The sequence below is a fragment of the Acomys russatus genome, chromosome 21 (genome assembly GCF_903995435.1).
Source record: "Acomys russatus chromosome 21, mAcoRus1.1, whole genome shotgun sequence".
Classification (NCBI taxonomy): Eukaryota; Metazoa; Chordata; class Mammalia; order Rodentia; family Muridae; genus Acomys; species Acomys russatus.
Window position 1 is genome coordinate 16986333 of NC_067157.1, and position 20758 is coordinate 17007090.

The window sequence follows — 20758 nt, forward strand, 5'->3', positions numbered from 1 at the left end:
TATTAGTCAGCTCTGTCTGTCTCAAAAAAAACAAAAAACAAAAAACAAAAAACAAACAAAAGAGATTAGCCTTATTTCACAGTCCCTTACATACGTAAGATATTAGAGTTTTACTCAAGTGACATTCCAACTGAAGGACTCAAAGTCTCCAGCACTTCTGCCAAGCACTCCCCTGTATCCTCAGTAACAGATACCCCCGCCTTCTTCTGAACACTCTACATGTCTCTCACCAAGGACCCCAAAGGCCAACTGTAGCTGTCAGTGTTTTCCATGTCCCCGTCACTGACATTTCATGTCACAACATCCTGATGCCTCTTCTCACACAGGCATGTCTTACCTTCACTATTAAAGGACAGTCTCCTGAGGTCACTGATCATCGTCTACAATGTCTTTCCCTGAGGTCCATTTTGCATATCGGATATGGCCTCTCATGAACCCAAAGGCTGCCAACACTTGCGTTTAAGCCTTTGCTTCAATTTTACCGAGCCCTCAACACCGTGCAATTTCTAAAAGAATGGCTACTGTTCATTATTTTAGTAACTAAGTCTTTTCTCTTGCACTCGCACATTGCACTACTAACAAAAGCAAAAACTGAATTAGCTTAGCTCCACCCTCAAAGTCCACAAATTCCAAACACAATAAAGACCTGTACATCCAGACACAGTCAGATATCCGCAGGATGTCCCAACAGCACACAAGACATTGAAATGAGACCATTTTCATCCCCTAGAGTCATGGAGAAAGTAGGCAAGCAAATGCGAGGTGAAGGGTTCCTCATGCAGCGTGCCTCCCAGCAGGAAGCAGACAAGCAGCCAGCTGGGCCTATATGCCAACTGCCAAATATACCACAGTCAGACTGGCTTAGTGGCGCAAACATCATCAGCTGTGCCATATGCAGACTCCCTGGAACCACAGGTCAAAATCCTAGCAGGCTCCATGAAAAAGATAGCTGTCTCCCTTAGCTGAAGAGGTCATATGTGTTATCTGGGTAAGGATTTTTTTTCCAGATTTGAAGCAAGCTTTAATTAAGTACTGGCCAGGCTGATGGACTCCCTAGCCAGGTCCATGTCTGGGTTTGCAGAAAATGGCTAGGTGGACTGTCTCCTCAACTGAAACCTCAGTTCAAGTTCAAAGTGTTGCCTGAAACCTTTTACCTCCAGTCACTCTGGAGAAAGAATAATGTTTGCGAAATTTAATGAAGTATTAGCTTTATTTTTCCAGAGAGAATCTGACCTTGTGTTTGTAGCTCCTCCTTTGCCTTTCCCTTGTAACTGTCTCTTACTCACAAACACAATCAGCCGTAGCTTCCGGAATATGTTCTAGAATCTCGTTTCTGGTATTATTCCCTTCTTATGATCCTGCAGGGAGGGAGGAACTCTTGGTAGTGGGAGAGGATGAAAAGCTCTCATATCTCATAACCCAAACCTAGACATATGGGGAGCTGAACGAATGTGAAGTTAACACTTATTGTACACCAGGAATGGAACAAACCAGGATGCACAGTCATGCTGACTTCTCTCCAAGCCCAACTTCCTACCATCTATTTTGGGTTTTCTTTATTTCTATCATAATTAAAATAAACAGTAAACAGAGGTGGCGCTTTAAGGGATAACATATTAACATAAAATAAATGATGGGAAATAGCTACCTGACCTAATTCTGCTGCTTTTCAACCCTTTGTAAACGAGCAGGGGTGTGAAGTAAGCCTGTCAGTTGTCAGAAAGTGAGAGTGAGTCCCACAGGGCAGAAATGGGTCTCCTATGAGAGGCCCCATTCATTCCAAACTGAGCTGTCTGCTTGGGAACCAAAGCTATCCCAACCAGTGACTCTCACTTGCCTCCCATTAATCCTACACTGTTTTTGTATCTATAGTTACCTCTCATTTATTTATATTCTAACTTATAAGCCACAGAACATTCAAAATAGCCAATCAGAAACAAATGCTGTTTTACAGAAAATTAAAATAGATGTCTTTGCAAACAGTTGCATCTCAAGTGTACTATCAAATGTATATATTGCTGTATTTGTCCATAAGATTGTTGCACTATGATGTGGTTTGTATCCAGAATATTCTTCAAAGGTGTATGTGTTAAAGCCTTAGTCCCCAGCTTGACATCTTCGGAATATAAAGGTTAGGCATAACAGAAAGTCTTCCTCTCTCTGGGAACATGCTCTTGAAAATGATAGTGGGACCCTAGCTCCTTTCTTTTTCTCTTCTGTTCCTAGCTGTGGGATGTGGACATTGCTGTATCACACACTCCTGCCATGATGGGCTGCCATATACCCAAGGCAACTGGGCCACTCGATCACAAACCAACACTTTCAAAACTGCAAGCTAAAATAAGCCTCTATGTGAAGAAAAAAAAAAAAAAGCTAACACATCCCTTGATCAAAATAATAAAGATCATAGAAGTTAATTAGTGGCTATAAAAAGACAGCCAAGAACGATGTTGTGAGTTTTACTAATGTATTAATCAGGCTATGTTTCATGTAGTAAATTAGATAAGCTGAGCGATAAATCAGTCAGTACGACCTAATAAACAATTTATTACCGGCTTGTAAAATCTATGGTACTCACCAAGGGTCAGTGGGACTGTAGTAATCAGAAATATCCCAACGATGATCGTAAGTATAAAACTTGTTTCTGTTATCCAAAAACCATCTAAAGATATAAATTGGAAGAGATTAGCTCACACAAAAAGCTAAATTGTCCCATTTCTTCCCAAGCATACACACACTAGTTAGCAGGAGCCTGCTGCTCTGAGGTTTTATAAGCCAGTTTTTTTAGCAGTTGGCAGTTTGAAATCAGCCATGTTGAGAGTGTGTATATCCAGCAGAAATCAAATCCAAAGTTGCTGCTTTCCCTTTCGTTATTTCACCATCATTACACAGAAGCACACCCACCCACTCTATTTTAAGATGATTAAAAAATGGCTGGAGAGATGGCTCAGAGATTAAGAGCACTGGCTGTTCTTCCAGAGGTCCTGAGTTCAATTCACAGCAACCACATGGTGGCTCACAATCATCTGTAATGTGATCTGGTGCCCTCTTCTAGCCTGCAGGTGTATGTACAGACACAACATTGTATACATAATAAATAAATCTTTTTTAAAAAAGATAACTAAAATAAAACAAAAACAAAAACAAGGTATGATTCCTTTTAAGGAATTTGCAACAAAGACCCAAACCACTGACTCCTTGGTTCTTTTCAGAAAATACCTAGCTAAGCACTAGCTAGCTGACTCTAATAGAAATAAGAATGATGGCAGTTTTGTCTATTAATTTTGTGTGCATGAGTGATTTTGCACTCGTGGATATCCGTGTGCTGTGTGCATGAAGTTTCGAGTGGAGGCCAGAAGAGGACATCAAATTCCTGGGGGAGGGGTGGAGTCTGGAGGTAAAAGATGGCTGTGAGCCACCACGTGGGTCCTGGGAACTAAGCCCAGGTCCTCTGCAAGAGCAAGTGCTTTCAACTGCTGAGCCAGCTCTTCTGGACCTTTTTTTTTTTTTCAAATTGCATTTGTTTGTATGTGTTGCATGTATGTACGTGTGTGCATGTACTTGCTTGCAGGGCACAGATCTGGGGGCCAGTGAAGAGCTTGTGGGAAATGGTTTTCCTTCTATTATAGATTCCATGGAACAATCTCTCAAGCACCAAGTGCTCTTACCCATGGAGCCATCTTGATGACCCAGAATGGTTGAAGTTTTATGTGAAATGTATGTATAAAGTGCAAATGATTGACCTTTGCATAAAGCATATCAATTACGTATGACAGTGGGTTCATTTAAGTTAGGCCTTCAATGAAAGGCTAGTGAGTAGGAGAGGGATGAGAGAGGGTGATAGGGTGACTAGGGCCAAAAGATATTATAATTTGTGTGGGCATGTCACAATAAATCCCATTAGTTTTATAATTAACATATGCTAGTAAGAACCTAAAAGCAAGCTGGGCGATGGTGACACATGTCCTTAATCCCGGCACAGAGGCAGGAGGATCTCTGAGTTCAAGGTCAGCCTTGTCTACGGAGTTTGTTCCGGGATAGCCAGGACTACACAGAGAAACCCTGTCTCAAAACAAAACAAAATATCTAAAAGTGAAAGAAATAAGTGAGGTTAAATGCCCCGCCATCATATTGCTGAAGACGTAACTCAGCGACAGAGCACTTACTCCGCACATGCAAAGTCCAGGGTGCAATCCCCACAGCACCCACCAGCCAGATGAGAGCAGATCACAGAAGTGGGACCTACTTGTACTGAAGAATGTAACCAAAGTGTTACTTTGTACATACATGATATAAACTGAGAATCAGACCTACTTTACTCACTTCAGTTCAAGTATGGAAAGTAAGACTTGGAAGGAACCGGCTAAGAAAGCAAAGGCATAAAGGTTCTAGTGATATTGCACAGCAACAAACAGCACAATGCAATCTACTTAAAAGAAGGGGAAAAATCATTTAAATAGTACCAGTGGCAAAAAGGGAACCCCAGGTCAGGGATAAGTGGCAGGTGGTGCAGGCTGGTCTTCGAGGCTAAAGGAAATACAAGGCCAAAGACCTAAAGACAAAAGCTATGTCACGGGGACAGATGCCAGGAAAAGGGAGCACTTGTGGGGGGTAGAGAGCAGGTCCCCAGAGGCTCCACATGCCACACTGGCATCAGTAAGTGGAGCCATTTTATATCATTCAAAGATGAGCTGAAGATCCATCTTCTGCATCAGCTAAATTGTCAGCAGTGCAGTTAAAGCTAAGAGCACGAGCAAGAAAAAATATCTTAAGTCAAGAAAGCCAGCGTGGAAAAAGAAATGTAGGAATTTACCAGAGAGAAATTAAGACAGTGAGCCAGCAAGAAGGTCTATCAGGTAAAGGGGCTGGCTACAAAGTCTGGCAGTTTGAGTTTGACCCCTGGGACCCACGTAGTGGAAGAGAACCCACTCTTAAAAGTTGGTCTCTACCTGTACACATGCCTATGGCAGGCAAATGTCCACACACATATGTACAAAGAAATAAATGGTTTTTTTTTTTTAAAGAGGAACTGATACATTTCTCTTCAAAATCAACTGAAGTTGTTGACTATAGGGAGAGACAGATCAAATGTGTCACTGAAGTTTCCAGCCCAACTCCTGGCTAGTTCGGGTGTCTACTTGACACATCTGAGAAGAAGGACGCCCACCCACCCACCCCCCAGTTGAAGAATTGCCTATATGTATGTCTGTGGGAGCATTTCTTTATTTCTGATTAATGTAGGATGGCCAAGTCCACTGTGCTACCAACCCCAGGCAGCTGGGCCCAGGTTGACAAGCAACGTAGCTGGATGTGAGCCAAATAGGAAAGCCAGCAAGCTGCTTTTCTCTGTGGTTCCTGCTGTAGCTCCTACCTCTGGGTTCCCATCGTGAGTTCATGCCTTGGCTTCCCATGATGGTAGACTCTAATCTGTAAGTCAGATAAACCCTTACATCCCTAAGTTGACTCTGGTCAGTGGGTTTTTTTTTTTTCCACTATTAGAGGTATTTAGAAAGATAATGCATAACCTAAACTACGGTACAATGGAACAGATAGATAAGAAGGAAGACAAAGAATAGTTCCAAGTCTCTCATGTAAGAGAGAACAGTAAGAAGCAGATACTGTGTATGGCTAACTAAAGGTCAGATAATGGACAGTGTTGGGAGTCTGTGAAAGAGCATGGGATTGGGGTGGTAGACATGCAGAGTGGCCACTTAGTACTGAGAAACGATGTAACCAGATAAGAATGATGCTTTAAAGCCAGGAGTAGTGGCATGCTCCTTTAATTCCAGCTCTCGGGAGTTCAAGGGCAGCCTGGTCTACAAAGCAAGTTCCGGGACAGCCAGAGCTGTTACGCAGAAAAACCTTGTCTCAAAAACTAGACCAGACCAAACAAACAAAGAAGAGTGATACTTTAAGAAGAATATACCAGATCAACTGAGCCATTCAATAGTTTGTATGCTAGGTTATTCAGCCGCCATGTTTGTTCATATCTGTTGCTAATACTAAGAATGTATGTATCTTTGGCACTAACTATTTATGTAATAAAATAATGTGAAGGCATATATGTTAACATACCTTCCACTAGTGTAATATCCTCACTGGTTCCACTATATTCTCCAAGCCCAATGTCATTGGCAGCTACTGCTCTGAACTGAAATGTTCCCTTCAGGTTTTGTGGCCTCCATGTACAAATGCTACTGCAGGACCCGTTAAACGCCATCTTCCACCTTGAACTCTGGTTCTGTGACTCGTTTGAAATACCCTTTCTGCAAAAGAAATGGTAGATTAATAGAAACCCACAGCATAAAGACAATGCGGTGTCATTTCTAGTCACCCATCACTTATCACACACTTGACCCTTGACCTTACTTCCATCGCATGGTCTGCTGCAGAAGACAGTTTATTCACTGAAGTCGTGGTGATTCATAAGCAAAGCAACTCATAAAGTACAAAGAGCTGAGTTCAAAAGATGAAACTGGAATAGCATTATGTACCAAAGGCAAGTTCCAGATCTTTTAATTGTGTCTTTTCTGGCAATTCTTCTCAGACATTGTAGGTCTGAAACTTCTCAGATCACGGCAGGTTTATGGGTAAAGAGTAGAAGCTAGTTATGCTCACACTAAGTGGCTACTAGTACCCAGGAGAAACAAGTAGGTAACAAGGACTGAGGCCCAGGAGGCCAGGGAATAGGAAACAATGGTAAGAGCTGAGGGGCAACAGGGTTGGTCACAACTGTTCCCAGGAGCATGATATCTTCAGGACTGCCTTCTGCTTTTACGCTTTGAAAAGCCTTAGGGCAAGTGTTGGTGACTTCGTTGTTTAATCAAAGCTTTGATTTTAAACCAGAAAGGCTCCTAGGAATGAGTGAGGCGGCTTTCCCGAGCTACTGAAGGACAGTGGGCATGTTGGACAGTAGGTGAGCACCTTCTATTTCTAATGCAACATAGTGGAGTTCACCATGTTGTTTCATTCCATTGATTGTTCACAACAGCCCAGTGAGAGAGAGATCATCACGCCCATTTCACAGGTAAGGAAACTTAAGTTTCAGGAAAAGCAAACCAGTGAGGGTCTGAACATGGTCAGTTACTGGAAGGAGTAACATTCCCAGACACTTGCAATCTCTACCTGCTCTACGCATGTGACCTTGATCGAAAATAAGGTCGTGGCATCTGTCATGTTAAGATGAAAACATACTAGATGAGGGTGTGTCCTAGTCCAATGCCTTTTAGAAATAAGAAAGGTGAGCCCAGGTCCACAAAAGAGTGTGTGACGCTAGAGAGGAGATGCGTATAGAAGTCAAGCAACACCAGTGGTGTCCGGTTCAGTACAAGAAGCTAAGACAAGGTGAAAAAGGAGTCTTCCCCAGGAAGTTAAAAGGAAGGGTGGTCTTCCTGACATCAGAGTGTGTGTGTGTGTGTGTGTGTGTGTGTGTGTGTGTGTGTGTGTGTGCATGTGTGTGCATGCATGTGCATGCGTGTGCGTGCGTGTGTGTGTGTGTGTGTGTGTGTGTGTGTGTGTGTGTGTTGAGACAGGGTTTCTCTGTGTAGCTCTGGCTTTCCTGGGACTCTGTAGACCAGGCTGGCCTCAAACTCAGAGATCCACCATCCCCTGCCTCCCCAGTGCTGGGATTAAAGGTGTATACCAGCACCATCCAGCAAGATGTCAGACTTCTAGCCAGTTAAACTGTAAGAGGAAAGTTCTGTGGCTTTAAATCACCAAATTGACATACTTTCCCCCACGACTCTAAGAGCCAAGGCAAGAACATCACAAGTTCACATCCCAATCAGGCTATTGAGCAAATCCCAGGGCAGTCGGGTAGCCTGGACAGCTTAGTGAGCATTGATGTCAGGAAGTTAGGGTGGCTCATTGTATAACTCAGTGGTAGAGCTGTTGATTAGCAGGTCCTCAGCTTAGTCCCCAACACTGGGTGGGGGATGGGCATAAAAAAAAGAGTAGAGTCCAACTAGAGTATTCTTTCTCAAGAGATGACTAAGAGGCAAGCCATGTGACAACACCTCTTCCTGTCCTACAATGCTGATATTATAGTACCAAAGTGGAGTCCTAGGGCAAGGGTGTGCAAACTGTAGAAGTAGAGTTACACATTTATGGTCTTGCTGACGGGAACACCCTAAGGAGTCCTAGCAAGGACAGCACTGTGGCCTGGATGATACACACCATTATAGCCCCCCCCCCCCCACCATAGTTCTACAAAGAACGCGTTTTACTTTGTATGGAAACGAGTGGCAAAATATTTCATGAAGGTTTCAAGTGAAAAATGTAGCCAGGAGAATGTTCTGATGTGAGTGGGAAATTTTCTGAGGTTCTGAGGATGCAAGAGTCAAGATGAAGCAAAAATAGATCTAAAGCTCAAGTTGCCGGGACTGTAATTATGGAAGTGACTTTTGTCCTTGGAGCCTCTTAAAAGATGGCTCCGTAGTCCCGTGAGGGGAATTTAGATTTCTCCCCTTGAGTTGGCATGAGGTCAGTCCCTCTGGGCCAGTTCCCTCACTGAGCTCTGAAAACTGGCCGGGCCTGAGGGCACATGTGCTTCTCAGCTGCTGGGTTTAGGTGACATCATACTCTCAGTCTCTGGAAGCACACATATCGGTTAACCTCAGAAGATAGAAAGCCCACCCACCTATGTGACTTCACATCACTTCATCCCTCTCCCTTGATTCAGATACTGAAAAGAAGAAATCGAGTTTTCTACCACTTCTCACCTGAGAGAATTCAACTTTGCTTTAAAAAAAAAAACAAATTATCAGAAGTTTATATGCATTCATTGTCTGACGCCAAGCATTAGCTCAGCTCCTTAAGCAGAGTGGACATCAAGTAAATATCAGTTGCCTGAACTCTGAGGGAGGGTTTCTGTGACATTTGAATGAGCAGTTGCAGATTTCTGAGAGTGATGTGGTGTGTTTTATAATTATAAGGTCAAGTATGATTTTGGGAGCATAGCAAAGAACATAGTGAAACACGCAAATGCCCTTAAAGATTCATCTTTCTCTATGAATGTCCTTTGACAAAATTATTACTCTTGACTACCTTGTAATTAACTGTAATTAGCTCTTGGTGGTACAGAAAGCATTGGTTGACACATACCTGATTTCAAGGACATAGTACATCAGTCTGCCTCCATTATCTTCCGCTTTTTCCCACTGGATTGAATTTTTACTCCCTTCTAGTAATTTCGGAATGCCTGGTTTGCTAGGGACTCCAGCTTTGTGGGTGGGAAAGAGAGAATTGACTGATAGGTTAGAAGTATAAAGTACTTGCATTGGTTATCTTTCTCTGGGATATGTGGAAGAAAATAAATGTGTTAAAGAAATATTCTGGTAAAAAAGCAGCATCCAGCACACATTGTGTCTCAGCAACAGGACCACAGTCACACAAGTGGCAGCACATGCTGGTGATGTTGTGGAGAAAGGGGACACTCCTCCATTGCTGGTGGGAGTGCAAACTTGTACAACCACTTTGGAAATCAATCTGGCACTTTATCAGAAAATTGGAAATAGTACTACCTCAAGACTCAGCTGTACCACTTCTGGGCATAAACCCAAAAGATGTTCTACTCTATACAAGCTCAAACAATGTTCATAGAGGCTTTACTTATAACAGCCAGAAACTAGAAACAATCTAGATGTTCCTCAACTGAAAAAAATGAGTAAGGAAACTGTGGTTTCACACAATAGAATAGTACTCAGCTATTTAAAACAAGGGCATCATGAAATTCACAGGATAGAACTAGAAAAGGTCATCCTGAGTGAGGTAACCCAGACCCAGAAAGACACACATGGTATGTACTCACTTATAAGTGGAGTTTAGCCATACAGTACAGGATAACCACACTACAACACAGAGGCCCAAAGAAACAAACAAGGAGGGTTCAAGAGAGGCCCTCCTTGAAACTCACTCAGATCGGGAAGTAGGATAGACAGTGGAAATAGATGTAAAGATGGAAGTGGGTTAAGGCAAGGTGTGGGGAGAGAAACGAGGGGGGATCAGATGTGGGGGGGGGGAGGTGAGAGAGCTTGGAGAGAAAAGGGAAACGGAGTGCAGGGGCATCACTGAGAAAAGCTGGAGACTTATGACAGGGTAGACTTCAGGGAGGATATGGGGATGTCTCTAGCTGAGCCTCCTAGTAGCAGGGGACATGGAGACTGCGGAGGCCACCTTCTAGCCAGGCAGGACTTATCTTGGTGGAAGGAGAACACCAACTCACCTATAAAACCCTTCCACTCAAGAGTAACCCTGCCTACAAGATGTGTAGAGATAAAGATAGAGACCTGAGACCCACCCCATGGGGAAGAGTCAACCCCTGACACCATTAATGGTACCCTGCGATGTTTACAGACAGAAGCATAGCATAACTGTCCTCTGAGAGGCCCCACCCAATAGCTGATTAAATCAGATGCTAAAACTCACAACCAAGCATTAGGAGGAGCCTGGAGAGCTCAATGGGAGAGTGGGGGCTGGGGGAATGGAAGGATCCAGAAGGAACAAGAATGCCACAAGAAGACCAACAGAGTTATCTAACCTACACTCAAGGGGGCTTAGAAGACCAACAGAGTTATCTAACCTACACTCTAGGGGGCTAACAGAGACGAAAGCACCAACCAAAGAGCACACATGGACTGGACCTATGCCTCCTACACATATGTAGCTGATGGGCAGATGGGCAGTTTGATCTTCATGTGGATCCCTTGCTAAGCTGTCTATGGCATGGACTCCATAGCCTGTTTTTGATCACTTCCCCCTAATGGGGGCTGCCTTGCCTAGGCTCAGTGGATGAGAATGAGCTCAGTCCTGATGCAACTTGTTGTGCTGGGGTGGGCTGGTGAGGGGAACTCCCTTTTTCTGAGGAGAAGGGGAGGGAGGATGAGAGGAAGAGGGTGGGAGGAAAGGGCCAGGAGGAAGTTTCAGTCTTCAGGCACCACCCACATTACTTTTTTGAGTCTCTCATTGGTCTGATGCTAGGCTGGCTAAGCAGTCACCTGTCTCCACCTGCATAGCACTGGGGTTGCAAATGCTCTGTCACATCCAGATTCTTGGTGTGGGTCCTGGGGACTGAACTCAGGTCCTCATACTTACATAGCGAGCACTTTTCTGCCCCAGCTGTCTCCCCAGACCTGAAGCACAATTTTTCAAGTGAATATCCAAAGCTTTCATTAATGGCAGCTTGGCTAGTTAATGGGAAGATTAATCATATATCTTATATTGACACAAAATAAGTGATAGATCCAAACTTAAAAAGCAGTCACACCTTTGCATCATTTTGCCCTCCACTCTTCCAGGACTCAACCTGGAATTACGGTGTTCAGAATCATAATTGAATAGACTTGCAGGGTTTGGTTCCACTTGGTTTTTCTTTGGACTATAAAAGTTATTTTGTAAGTATTTCTTGGGCGTTCAGTTACCCTCTTTTATATAGTTCTTGCTGCAAAACAGAATATAGCTAGAGAGGATATCAGAAAACTGGAAGAAGAAATAGCTTTGCCCATCTCAGGATTCTACAAATCCAAGCCAATATGCTCCTGCTTTTTCTTGTAATGACTCCTGACTCTTCGATTTATTCATCTATGCTATGGACTTAGTAATGACTTTCGAGAAAACATTCCAGAGCCTATACAGATGACTCAGAGGTTAAGAGCACTTGCTAGTCATGCAGAGGACCCAGGCTTTGTTCCCAGCACCCACAAAGTGACTCATAGCCATCTGTAACCCCAGTTCCAGGAGATCCAACACCTTCTTCTGTCTAACTTTGGAACCTGGTAACTGCAGCAGGTACACAGGCAGTGCACATCTATACACGCAGACAAAACACTAACATACATACACTAAGAATAGAAATAAATTCAAGACAACATCTGTGCCTCTAGAATTAGATTGGTGGAACTGAGAGGTGAGAAAAGAGCAGAGATATCTGCATTGCTCGAGGTGAGGACACTAACACCCACCTTTTGTCTTGAAGCTCTCTGGAATCGAAGAGCTGTTTTCTCCTGTCACATAGGACACCACCACTCGGATGTTATAGGGAGTGTAAGGCTGTAGATCCGTGATGTTGCAGACATAAACTGGACCTTGGCTGCATGAAGCTTCAACATGGTAAAAGTCATTATATTTCCACTAGAAAAAGAAGTATAATTAAGATTTGGATTCTTTTCAGAAATTCTTGGACATAGTACTTGATTAAAATTTAAATGTATTTATACTGAAAGAACGAACTTCATTATGGTGTTTAGTTCTAAACCTTACCCTCAACACACACACACACATAGCCCCCTTGTTTTTATGTCAGGTTATAATTATATGAATGACCCCTGTAGCCTAAGTGCAAGTGGAGCATACCTAACTGGGTACAGTGAGGGGATTCCAAGCCGAGACACGCTGTTCTCCCTAAGGCAAGATGGCTAAGAATGGAAGTGACAGTGTAAGGACAAAGATGGACTAAAACAAGGAGAGCTTCAGCTCTGGGCATTGGTTTTTTTTTTTTTTAATTATAATTTTATATGTTTTGATTCTTTGTTGAAGTCCATAGACAAAGAAGAACATTTCGGATTTTCCTCTAACGCAGTCTTCAGGTATATGGCAGCCATGCCTCACACACATTCCTAGGGACCATAAGTCCTCCAAGACAGGAAGCTCTGGCCCACTAGCCACAGACGGGCTGCAATGAGGATAGATGTTAAATACAGGAGGCCTTGTTTCTGTTCCACTCTAGACATCTACAAGTCTTTAAGTAGAGCTATGTAAATCTTCTTTCTCTGTATGGAATTACATTTTTAAATTTGTTCTACTTAGGTCATTTAAAAAAATCATTACTTGAAAATATTTGTGTGTGTGTGTGTGTGTGTGTGTGTGTGTGTGTGTGTGTGTGTGTGAATGACAAAGGATGTGGCATTTTGTCAGGAGTTCTTGGTATCTTTTCCTTGGTGGCGTTTCCTAAGAAGGTCAGTTTCCATAAATAAACGTTCCTCTGACTCTCCTTTTTCCTTTGGCTCTCATGAGGTTGCACCGTGTCATCAGAGAGGCACCTTTACATTAGTTTCAATTATTAATTACATTAGTTACCAAAAATGGGGGATGAAGAGGAGAGTGGGAATGAAACAGTCTGCAGCAGAAATATTATTCAAGGCACTGCCTGCTCTAAATTCATCAGTGTGTCAATCTCAGACATAATGAAGCAGGCCATTCAATGGGCAATAGTGTGTGTGTGTGTGTGTGTGTGTGTGTGTGTGTGTGTGTGTGTGTGTAAGGATGAGGGGGAGAAGGAGAGAGAGAGAAGGAGAGAGAGAGAGGGAGAGAGAGAGAGAGAGAGAGAGAGAGAGAGAGAGAGAGAGAGAGAGAGAGAGATTATTTCCCGCTTAAAAACTTTAACTCCTTAGGTCCTGCCTTCTTAATGATACGGTGTGTAAGTCACCTTTAGTGGCTGCCCTACAGCCTACTCAAGATTCTAGAGCGTCAAGAAGTCAGCAGAGCTCCTAAAATGCAGAAGAGATGTTTACCGAGAGTGCTTGCTGGAAAACTGGCAGAGGATCGGCCTCACTGCAGCAGTGAATGTTCTGGGCAGACCACCAACTTGGCAGCTATAGTGGGCTATCCCTGAAAAATCACAGGGAGTTGGAACCTTCCACTTGTCAGAAGCTAACAAGGGCAAGGGTGAAGGCTACCCCAGAGTGACTGAGTGGCTATTGTGCAGTTTTGGAGGGTGTCTAGCCTAGAGTATCTTATAGATCAGAACCTCAGAAATACATAGCTCTAGTAAAGAAAAAAGAAAGAAAAAAGAAAGTGGGAAACACAATTTAATGGACTTCTGTGAAAACAAGACAATTGAGATATAATATGAATAAATTAATAAAATATATTTTTAAAAAACGAATTTCGTTATGGTGTTTAGTTCTAAACCTTACCCTCAACACACACGTAGCCCCCTTGTTTTTATGTCAGGTTATAATTTTAAATTGAATATGTTCTGCTTATATACACTTTTTACATATTTTTAAAACCTACATGATTCAAAATATAGATTTTAAAAAATATTTCGAGGGCTGGGAAGGCAGCTAAGTTGGTAAAGTGCCTACCTATTATACACAAAGCCCTCGGTTTGCTTCACAACATCAGAATCCAGGTGTGGTGGTGCATACTTTACTGCTAACGTGCGGAAGGTGAGACAGAAAGAAGACTCAGAAGCTCAAGGTCATAGGTTAGCTTCAGCTATATACAAAATTCAAGAGTAGCCGAGACTATATCACACCTTGTCTCAAAACAAACAAACAAATCCTTAGCTTGTGTTCTGAAGTCTTTATTTTCCAGGCATGGAAATTGTGTCAGAATGACAAAGTTTGCCATGCTGTTCTTCCACTTATAAAGAAAGATGTAATTAAAAGGCATATCTATCTCCCCTCACTGTTCACCCTCTAAGAATCTCAGTGTGGATTTATGCGATCATTGCCAGCAATCTTGCCACTAAGAGACAAGTTCAAGTTGCTGAAAAAAGATGGAGAGCCCAGCTGGAGCATCCATCAGAGCCTTCCACTGTGCTCATGCACCTGTGCTATAGACTGTCCCCTGAGCAGAAAGGATTGCTCTCAGCATCATGGCATACTCTTGAAAGAGCAGGCTTTTGCGGTGTACAGTCCAGGATGCTCTCAAACTCACAATCCTCCTCCCTCCTCTCCCAACACAGTAAAATTAAACATGTGTATTACCACACACCCAGAGGCTTCGTGTCTTTCTACAACATTGCCCATGACAGACCTGTACTGAAAAAAGTGGGGAGACAGAGGGAGTACAGCAATGGGAGCACCTCCTGGAAGTCATGAGGACTGGACCAGGAGGGCCCCATCTGGGGTCTTCCTCAGACTTTGAGGAATGGGACGGCTGACTTAATGGCTCATGTTCCTTCTGTGGACAACACTCAACTAGGACTGTTCTAGGAATGTGTCCTCCCTGGAGCTCTTCCGTGCCCAACTGGTGACATAAAACTCATTATAGTATCTATCTCAATCTTTGTCTTCTTATCAAGAAAGTGAGGTACCAGCACATTATCATCCCTCACATCCTTCCCAATCTGGGAAGCAATGCTTGTATCCGCTCCCCTTGACTTTACGCTGAACTATATCCAACTTCTCCAATTTAACCTTTTTTTTTTTTTTCAAATAAAGTCACCATTTCAAATAGGTAATTTTTTTTAAAGCTACACACTCAATATTTAATACTAGGTGCTCTGTTTTCTCAGTCTGATCCAAAAAACAAAGTCACAAAAATATTATCTTACACAGTGAACTTTAAAAACCTACAAAGATCCCAGCACTCGGGAGGCAGAGGCAGGCAGATCGCTGTGAGTTCGAGGCCAGCCTGGTCTACAAAGTGAGTCCAGGATGGCCAACGCTACACAGAGAAACCCTGTCTCGAAAAACCAAAAAAATAAAAAATAAAAACCTACAAAGAGAAAAGGGACTGTGGGAAGGAACAGAGAGACTTTTAGGAAACAGTGGATGCATGCAACAGGAAAGCAGAAGGGGTTACTGTTGGGAATGGGAAGGAGACAAGAGAAGGACACAGAGAAAGGGCAGTAGAAGGGGGTGAATAAGACCAAGATCATACGGTCAGCATTTCAGCACAGATGGGAAGGGACACAGGAGGCCCCTCCCCTGGCTGATGAGCAGTGGACAGTCAATGGCTGCTGAGGGAAAGGGGTCTTTTTCCTTCAAGGGTGGAGGCATGGGTAAGTTGACCATGATCCCATCAGTAAGTCCATACTGTGTATAAGAAAGCAGCTCAGGTTAAACTCAGTGGGTCACTGAAATAAACATGAAAGTAGAAGGAAGACGTGTTGGGAAGGGTGTTTCCAGAGGGAGGGAGGGTGAGAGAGAGGATCGGCAGAGAGGTGAGATCAAAATACAAAATATCCATGTATGAAACTGTCAGGAGGTGAGAAGAGGTGAGAGAGCAGAATCGGGCGAATGTGAGCAAAATTCACAATATTCATGTATGAAACTATCAAAGAATAAACTTAAAAATTACTCTGTAAAAACAAATATGGGGAAAAAAACTACCTGGGAACAATTTCACTTTTAAAGAAATAGTGAGATCTTGACAGTACTAATTTGCTTTAAATAACTATAAAACAAGATTTTTTTGTTTGTCTTTGTGTTCTTGAGACAGGATGTCTCTGTGTAGCCTTGACTGTCTTGGACTCACTTTGTAGACCAGACTGGCCTCGAACTCACAGTGATCTGCCTGCCTCTGCCTTCCAAGTGCTGGGATTAAAGGCGTGCGCCACCACATCCGGCTAAAACAAGATAATTTTAAACTATTAAACTATTTTTACAAATGAGTAAAACTAAGCATGCATGTGTGTGTGTGTGTGTGTGTGTGTGTGTGTGTGTGTGTGTGTGTACATATGCAGACATGCACACAACTAGGTAACAGTAAAATGACAAATAGTACTTACAGAGTCTTAATCATACATTGTTTTGGTTGGTTGGTTGGTTGGTTTGGTTTGGTTTTTTTGAGACAGGGTTTCTCTGTGTAGCCTTTTGTACCACTGTGAAAGTCAGCATGACTTTCCTGAACAGAATCCAATTACCTGACATCTTACAGGTCAGTTTGGGTGTCTATTTAATAACACATGAAGAATTTTGAATAAAGAGACATTTTAAACTTTATGAATAGACAGCAAACTAGTTTGGGGATAAAGCAGCTCTATGCTTTCATTTCTCTTCGGTTGTTGCACCCTACTTAAATGTTGAAAGCACACTTCTAAATAAGTCTTTGGCCTTTTGTTTATCTGTTTATTATATCTTTCATAGAAAACACCAAATTGTTAAAGATTTTAAACCTGAAAACATATCATCCAGCTTTACTTTATTGATAACTAATATTTTATTTAATATAAAATTAGTAAGCTAACTTACACAGTTTTACATGGGTTCTTATGGGCACAGGCGCTATGCCTGTATCTATGTCCATGCGCCAAGTGTGTCCCTGCTGCTCTTTGGATGCTATAGGATGGAGTCGGATCCCCAGAGACAGTTGTGAGGAGCCATGTGGGTACTGGGAATTGAACCCGGGTCTTCTGAAATAACAGTGCTTTTAACGCCTTAGCTAGCTCTCTAGCCCCATACATGAGTCTTCCTAAAGTCAATTTTTATTACTTTATTAGTCCAGGGAGGTGATGGGAAGCCAAAACTTGTGCCTAAAGATCAGAGGAAATTTTGTGGGGACAGGCTTTCTCCTATTTTGTGGGTGTCATGGATCAAACTCAAGTCCTCAGGCCTGACAATAAACACCTTTACCCTTGAACCACTTTGCCATCCCTTAAGAGCAAATTGAACTTTGGACACTATTTTGGACAGAACTTAACCTCTGGATAATTCACTGCTTCTCCTGCCAAACTGAGCCAATGAAATGTTGGCAAGCACTGTTGATTTATACAAGAGAACATTCTAGTCATGCGACCAAAAAAAAAAATCTTTCCAGCTTATTGCACATCATAAAGTAAGGATTTGCATCAAAGGGTCTACCTTCTGGAGTTCAAACCAAAATCTGGTGAGGTTAACATTAGACGGAGCCTTCCAATCTAACTGCAGACTAGTGTTCTCTGGAACCAAGGCAGAAGGTTTCTCTGGTGTATCAAACATGCTGACCGTGACAGGATGACTCTCAGTACACCACATTTCCTCTGAGTGGCAGGCCAGGACCTTTTTGTTTAAAAAAAGAAAAAGAAAAGTCTCTTAGTCTTCTCAGAACATAAGCTTGAATATGGCAATGAGAAGTGCCCAGGACACTCAGTACCTTCAACACATAGAACTGTCCACCAGATAGTTTAGTGACAAGGAGAGCAAGCCTGGCACTCGGAAATTCACCCTGTCTTAGAGGAGCCGTGGGAATCGGAGCCAGGTGCGACATAACCAGCTGATAGCGGACTGACTCTTTGGGTCCGTTCGGCCTCTGCGATTCTGTCCAGAGGATGTAGAGACTGGTGTCTGACAGCACAGTTACGTTAATATGACAAACTGCCCCGGGCACTGAAAATAAATAACATCGAAGACTAAGGGACATAACAACAGCCCTGGGTGGTGGAAAGAAGCGAGAGCGTCAGTTGAGGAACAGCGCTGTCACGTGAGCGGAATGAGCTAGAAACGGCCAAGGGAAAGTTGGCCTCGTCACGGGAAGTGAGCGGGCTGCCTGAAGAGCCGGTCTCTATTTTTGCCTAATGACCAAATCATTCTCTGACCCCAGCTCAAGTCTACAGCCAGTGAGGAACTACAGAATTTGCGAGAGCTTTGTGGCCATCATTGAAAACAGCTGAAAGAAACAAGTTCCATTCTTTGGATTCTCTACCCACTGTTTTTGTTTTGTTTTGTTTTGTTTTGTTTTTTTAAGACGGTGAAGCTGTATGGCTGTAAGCCTCAGGGCGCTGAACACATTGCACATTACACCTTGCTTTTCTTTCCTGTCCTGCCACATGGGCAGAGACCTGTGACACATGGGAAGAGAGTGACACTGTGTGGCAAGACCAAAGACTGTGTTTCTTGGCCAAACTACATTTTGATGTTTTGTCTTCTAGTTGCTTTGTGCTTTGCTGGGACATTACTCAGTCCTGACAAGGGTTAGAGCCAGGGTCAGGTCACTAAAGTGTTTTCCCCGAGTTCACAGTCCTTACTGAACTTTAAGCACTCCCACAATGATGATTACTTAGCAATCAGATTTAATAAAATAAAACAGACGCAAGCATCACACATACCATAAAGTTCCAATACAGAAACCCTCATCAACACATGACTTACCTCCACTTTTAGTTTTTCCCTGCATCTCTTTTCCCAGAGGCAAATGTTCTAAAGGATCTGAATAGTAATTCTTCACAGCGATCTGAATCACATATGTTGAAAATGGCTGCAAACCTTCAATGTGGACTACACTCTCCTGTGACTCCTATAATTGAATTTTTAAGTAAGTATTTGATTCTTGTATCTCATACAAATTACTGAAAACAGTTATTCTTGATATTTCCTGGCACCACTGTCTTGATCTAACAGACTTGGCTTGTTTAATATCTCCATGAGTAATTGACAAATGATTGGCGGGCAACTCTGGACCAAGGTGAAATGACTCACTTCACAGGGCACACAGGGCATACGCAGAGATCCACAAGAGGGCAGTATTTCATTCTCATTGTATTGCAATGTAGGGTTGTAAAGTTTGCAAACTTAACAATAAAAGATTAAAGAAAGGCAGTTAAGCATTCTCAGAAATAAGGTCTGACGGGGTGAAGGACATCCCTGAGGGTCTGGTTCTCAATGTTAGCCATGTGCTCTGGAACCATCCAAGAAGGTTTCTGGATGCACTATGTTTCGGTTCCACCCTTGGCAATTCTGACTGAGTTGTCTTGGGTGAAGCTTAGGTTGAGAGTTACTGACTTGGACCCATCTTAATCAATTTACAGACAGGAAACTACAGTAGGTCTAATAATGTAAATATCCAGGGTCACAGCATAGCCTGTTCAACCAAAGAATAATGCACACTTTATGACAACACACAGAATCTAAAGCCTAGAGCTGATGATCAATTTGCCGTCTTTGATTTGCTTAAGTAAAGCAAGGCTCAAAGCAAAACATTGGACAGATATTATTCCGTTAGTCTAATGACCAAACACCAACCAACACCAACTTGGTATGAGTAGTGATAGTTCATTCATCAAGAAATAGCTAGACCCAGGCACAGTAATATATGCCTGTAATGCCGTAACTCCAGGGGCAAGGCATCCTGCAGCCAGTTCAAGGCCAACCTGGGCTACAGGGCAAGTTTCTTGCCAGCTAGGTCTATACAGTAAGATGGTGTCTTGGAGAGACAGAGAGAAAGAGGGATGATGAGTGCATTGTCTAGTGCCTGTCAATTATTCCACACGACTAGAGAAACAATGACAGATAAGAAGCAGTTGAAGTTCCTAGGGTACAAGTCACAACTCACAAAACAAGTAGACAAAAAAATATAATGTATACTTTATATTAAATAAATGTTATAAAAGGACACATAATAGTCACATTTCCTTTGTTTCATTCACTCCTTGGCTCTTCCATTTGATGGCTAGGGGGGTAGGAACAAGGCTCTATTGCTCTTGAGGACAATCAGGGAGGGGAAGAAACTTTGTTCTCTCAGGACCCAAAAGAAACAGTTACCACGGCAACCCATAGCTAGTGTTACTAAGTTTCTCTAATGTTTAGCTTACTCCCAGGCAAGAAGGCTAGAGATCAATATGCTTTGGTCAGTGATTGGCTGGAAAGAATTTTAAAGCAAAGAAGCTTAAAACGTCTTTGTCAGAACACGTGGTCAAAAGGTATACATCAAAAAAAGAGCATCTTATAAAGACAAAAGCAGCCAGCTCCAGGCTTACCAGCACTCCATGTTTCCTGTCGGAGCTGTTTGCCCTATCAGCTTCCATATAGTAGACCAGGTATGTTGGTGTGGGGCTGGTAATGCCAGGCCATGTGAGGTTTCTCTTGACTGGGGGTAATTTGAGTGTGAGGCTGGTATTGGTGGCATTCAATACAGTTGCTTCTACCATATCTGAAGTTAGAGACAGATATGCTTTATCTAAAATAAGAAGAAGAAAAGACAAATATGTAGAGAAAGAATAATACAATAATATCTAACAAAGGTAATAGCAAATGTTAGAAACAAATCTGTAAAGTATACAGGACATTTACTTGATATGAAAAATATGAAATATGCCTGATATTGTATGCGCTTTGAT

General features: G+C 42.6%; 1 protein-coding gene across 2 annotated transcripts in view; it reads right to left on the bottom strand.

Moving 5' to 3' along the window:
- The window catches only part of Ros1 (ROS proto-oncogene 1, receptor tyrosine kinase), a 118065-nt gene that overhangs the window by 26039 nt on the left and 71268 nt on the right, over positions 1 to 20758 (bottom strand). For both annotated transcript variants that reach the window (XM_051164260.1, XM_051164261.1), the window contains exons 28-35: positions 20399 to 20598; positions 18795 to 18939; positions 17800 to 18032; positions 17529 to 17705; positions 11958 to 12126; positions 9103 to 9220; positions 6076 to 6266; positions 2579 to 2662 (exon numbers count right to left, since the gene is read on the bottom strand). In XM_051164260.1, coding sequence (XP_051020217.1) covers positions 2579 to 2662; positions 6076 to 6266; positions 9103 to 9220; positions 11958 to 12126; positions 17529 to 17705; positions 17800 to 18032; positions 18795 to 18939; positions 20399 to 20598 — 1317 coding nt within the window. The remainder of the gene's footprint in view (positions 1 to 2578; positions 2663 to 6075; positions 6267 to 9102; positions 9221 to 11957; positions 12127 to 17528; positions 17706 to 17799; positions 18033 to 18794; positions 18940 to 20398; positions 20599 to 20758) is intronic.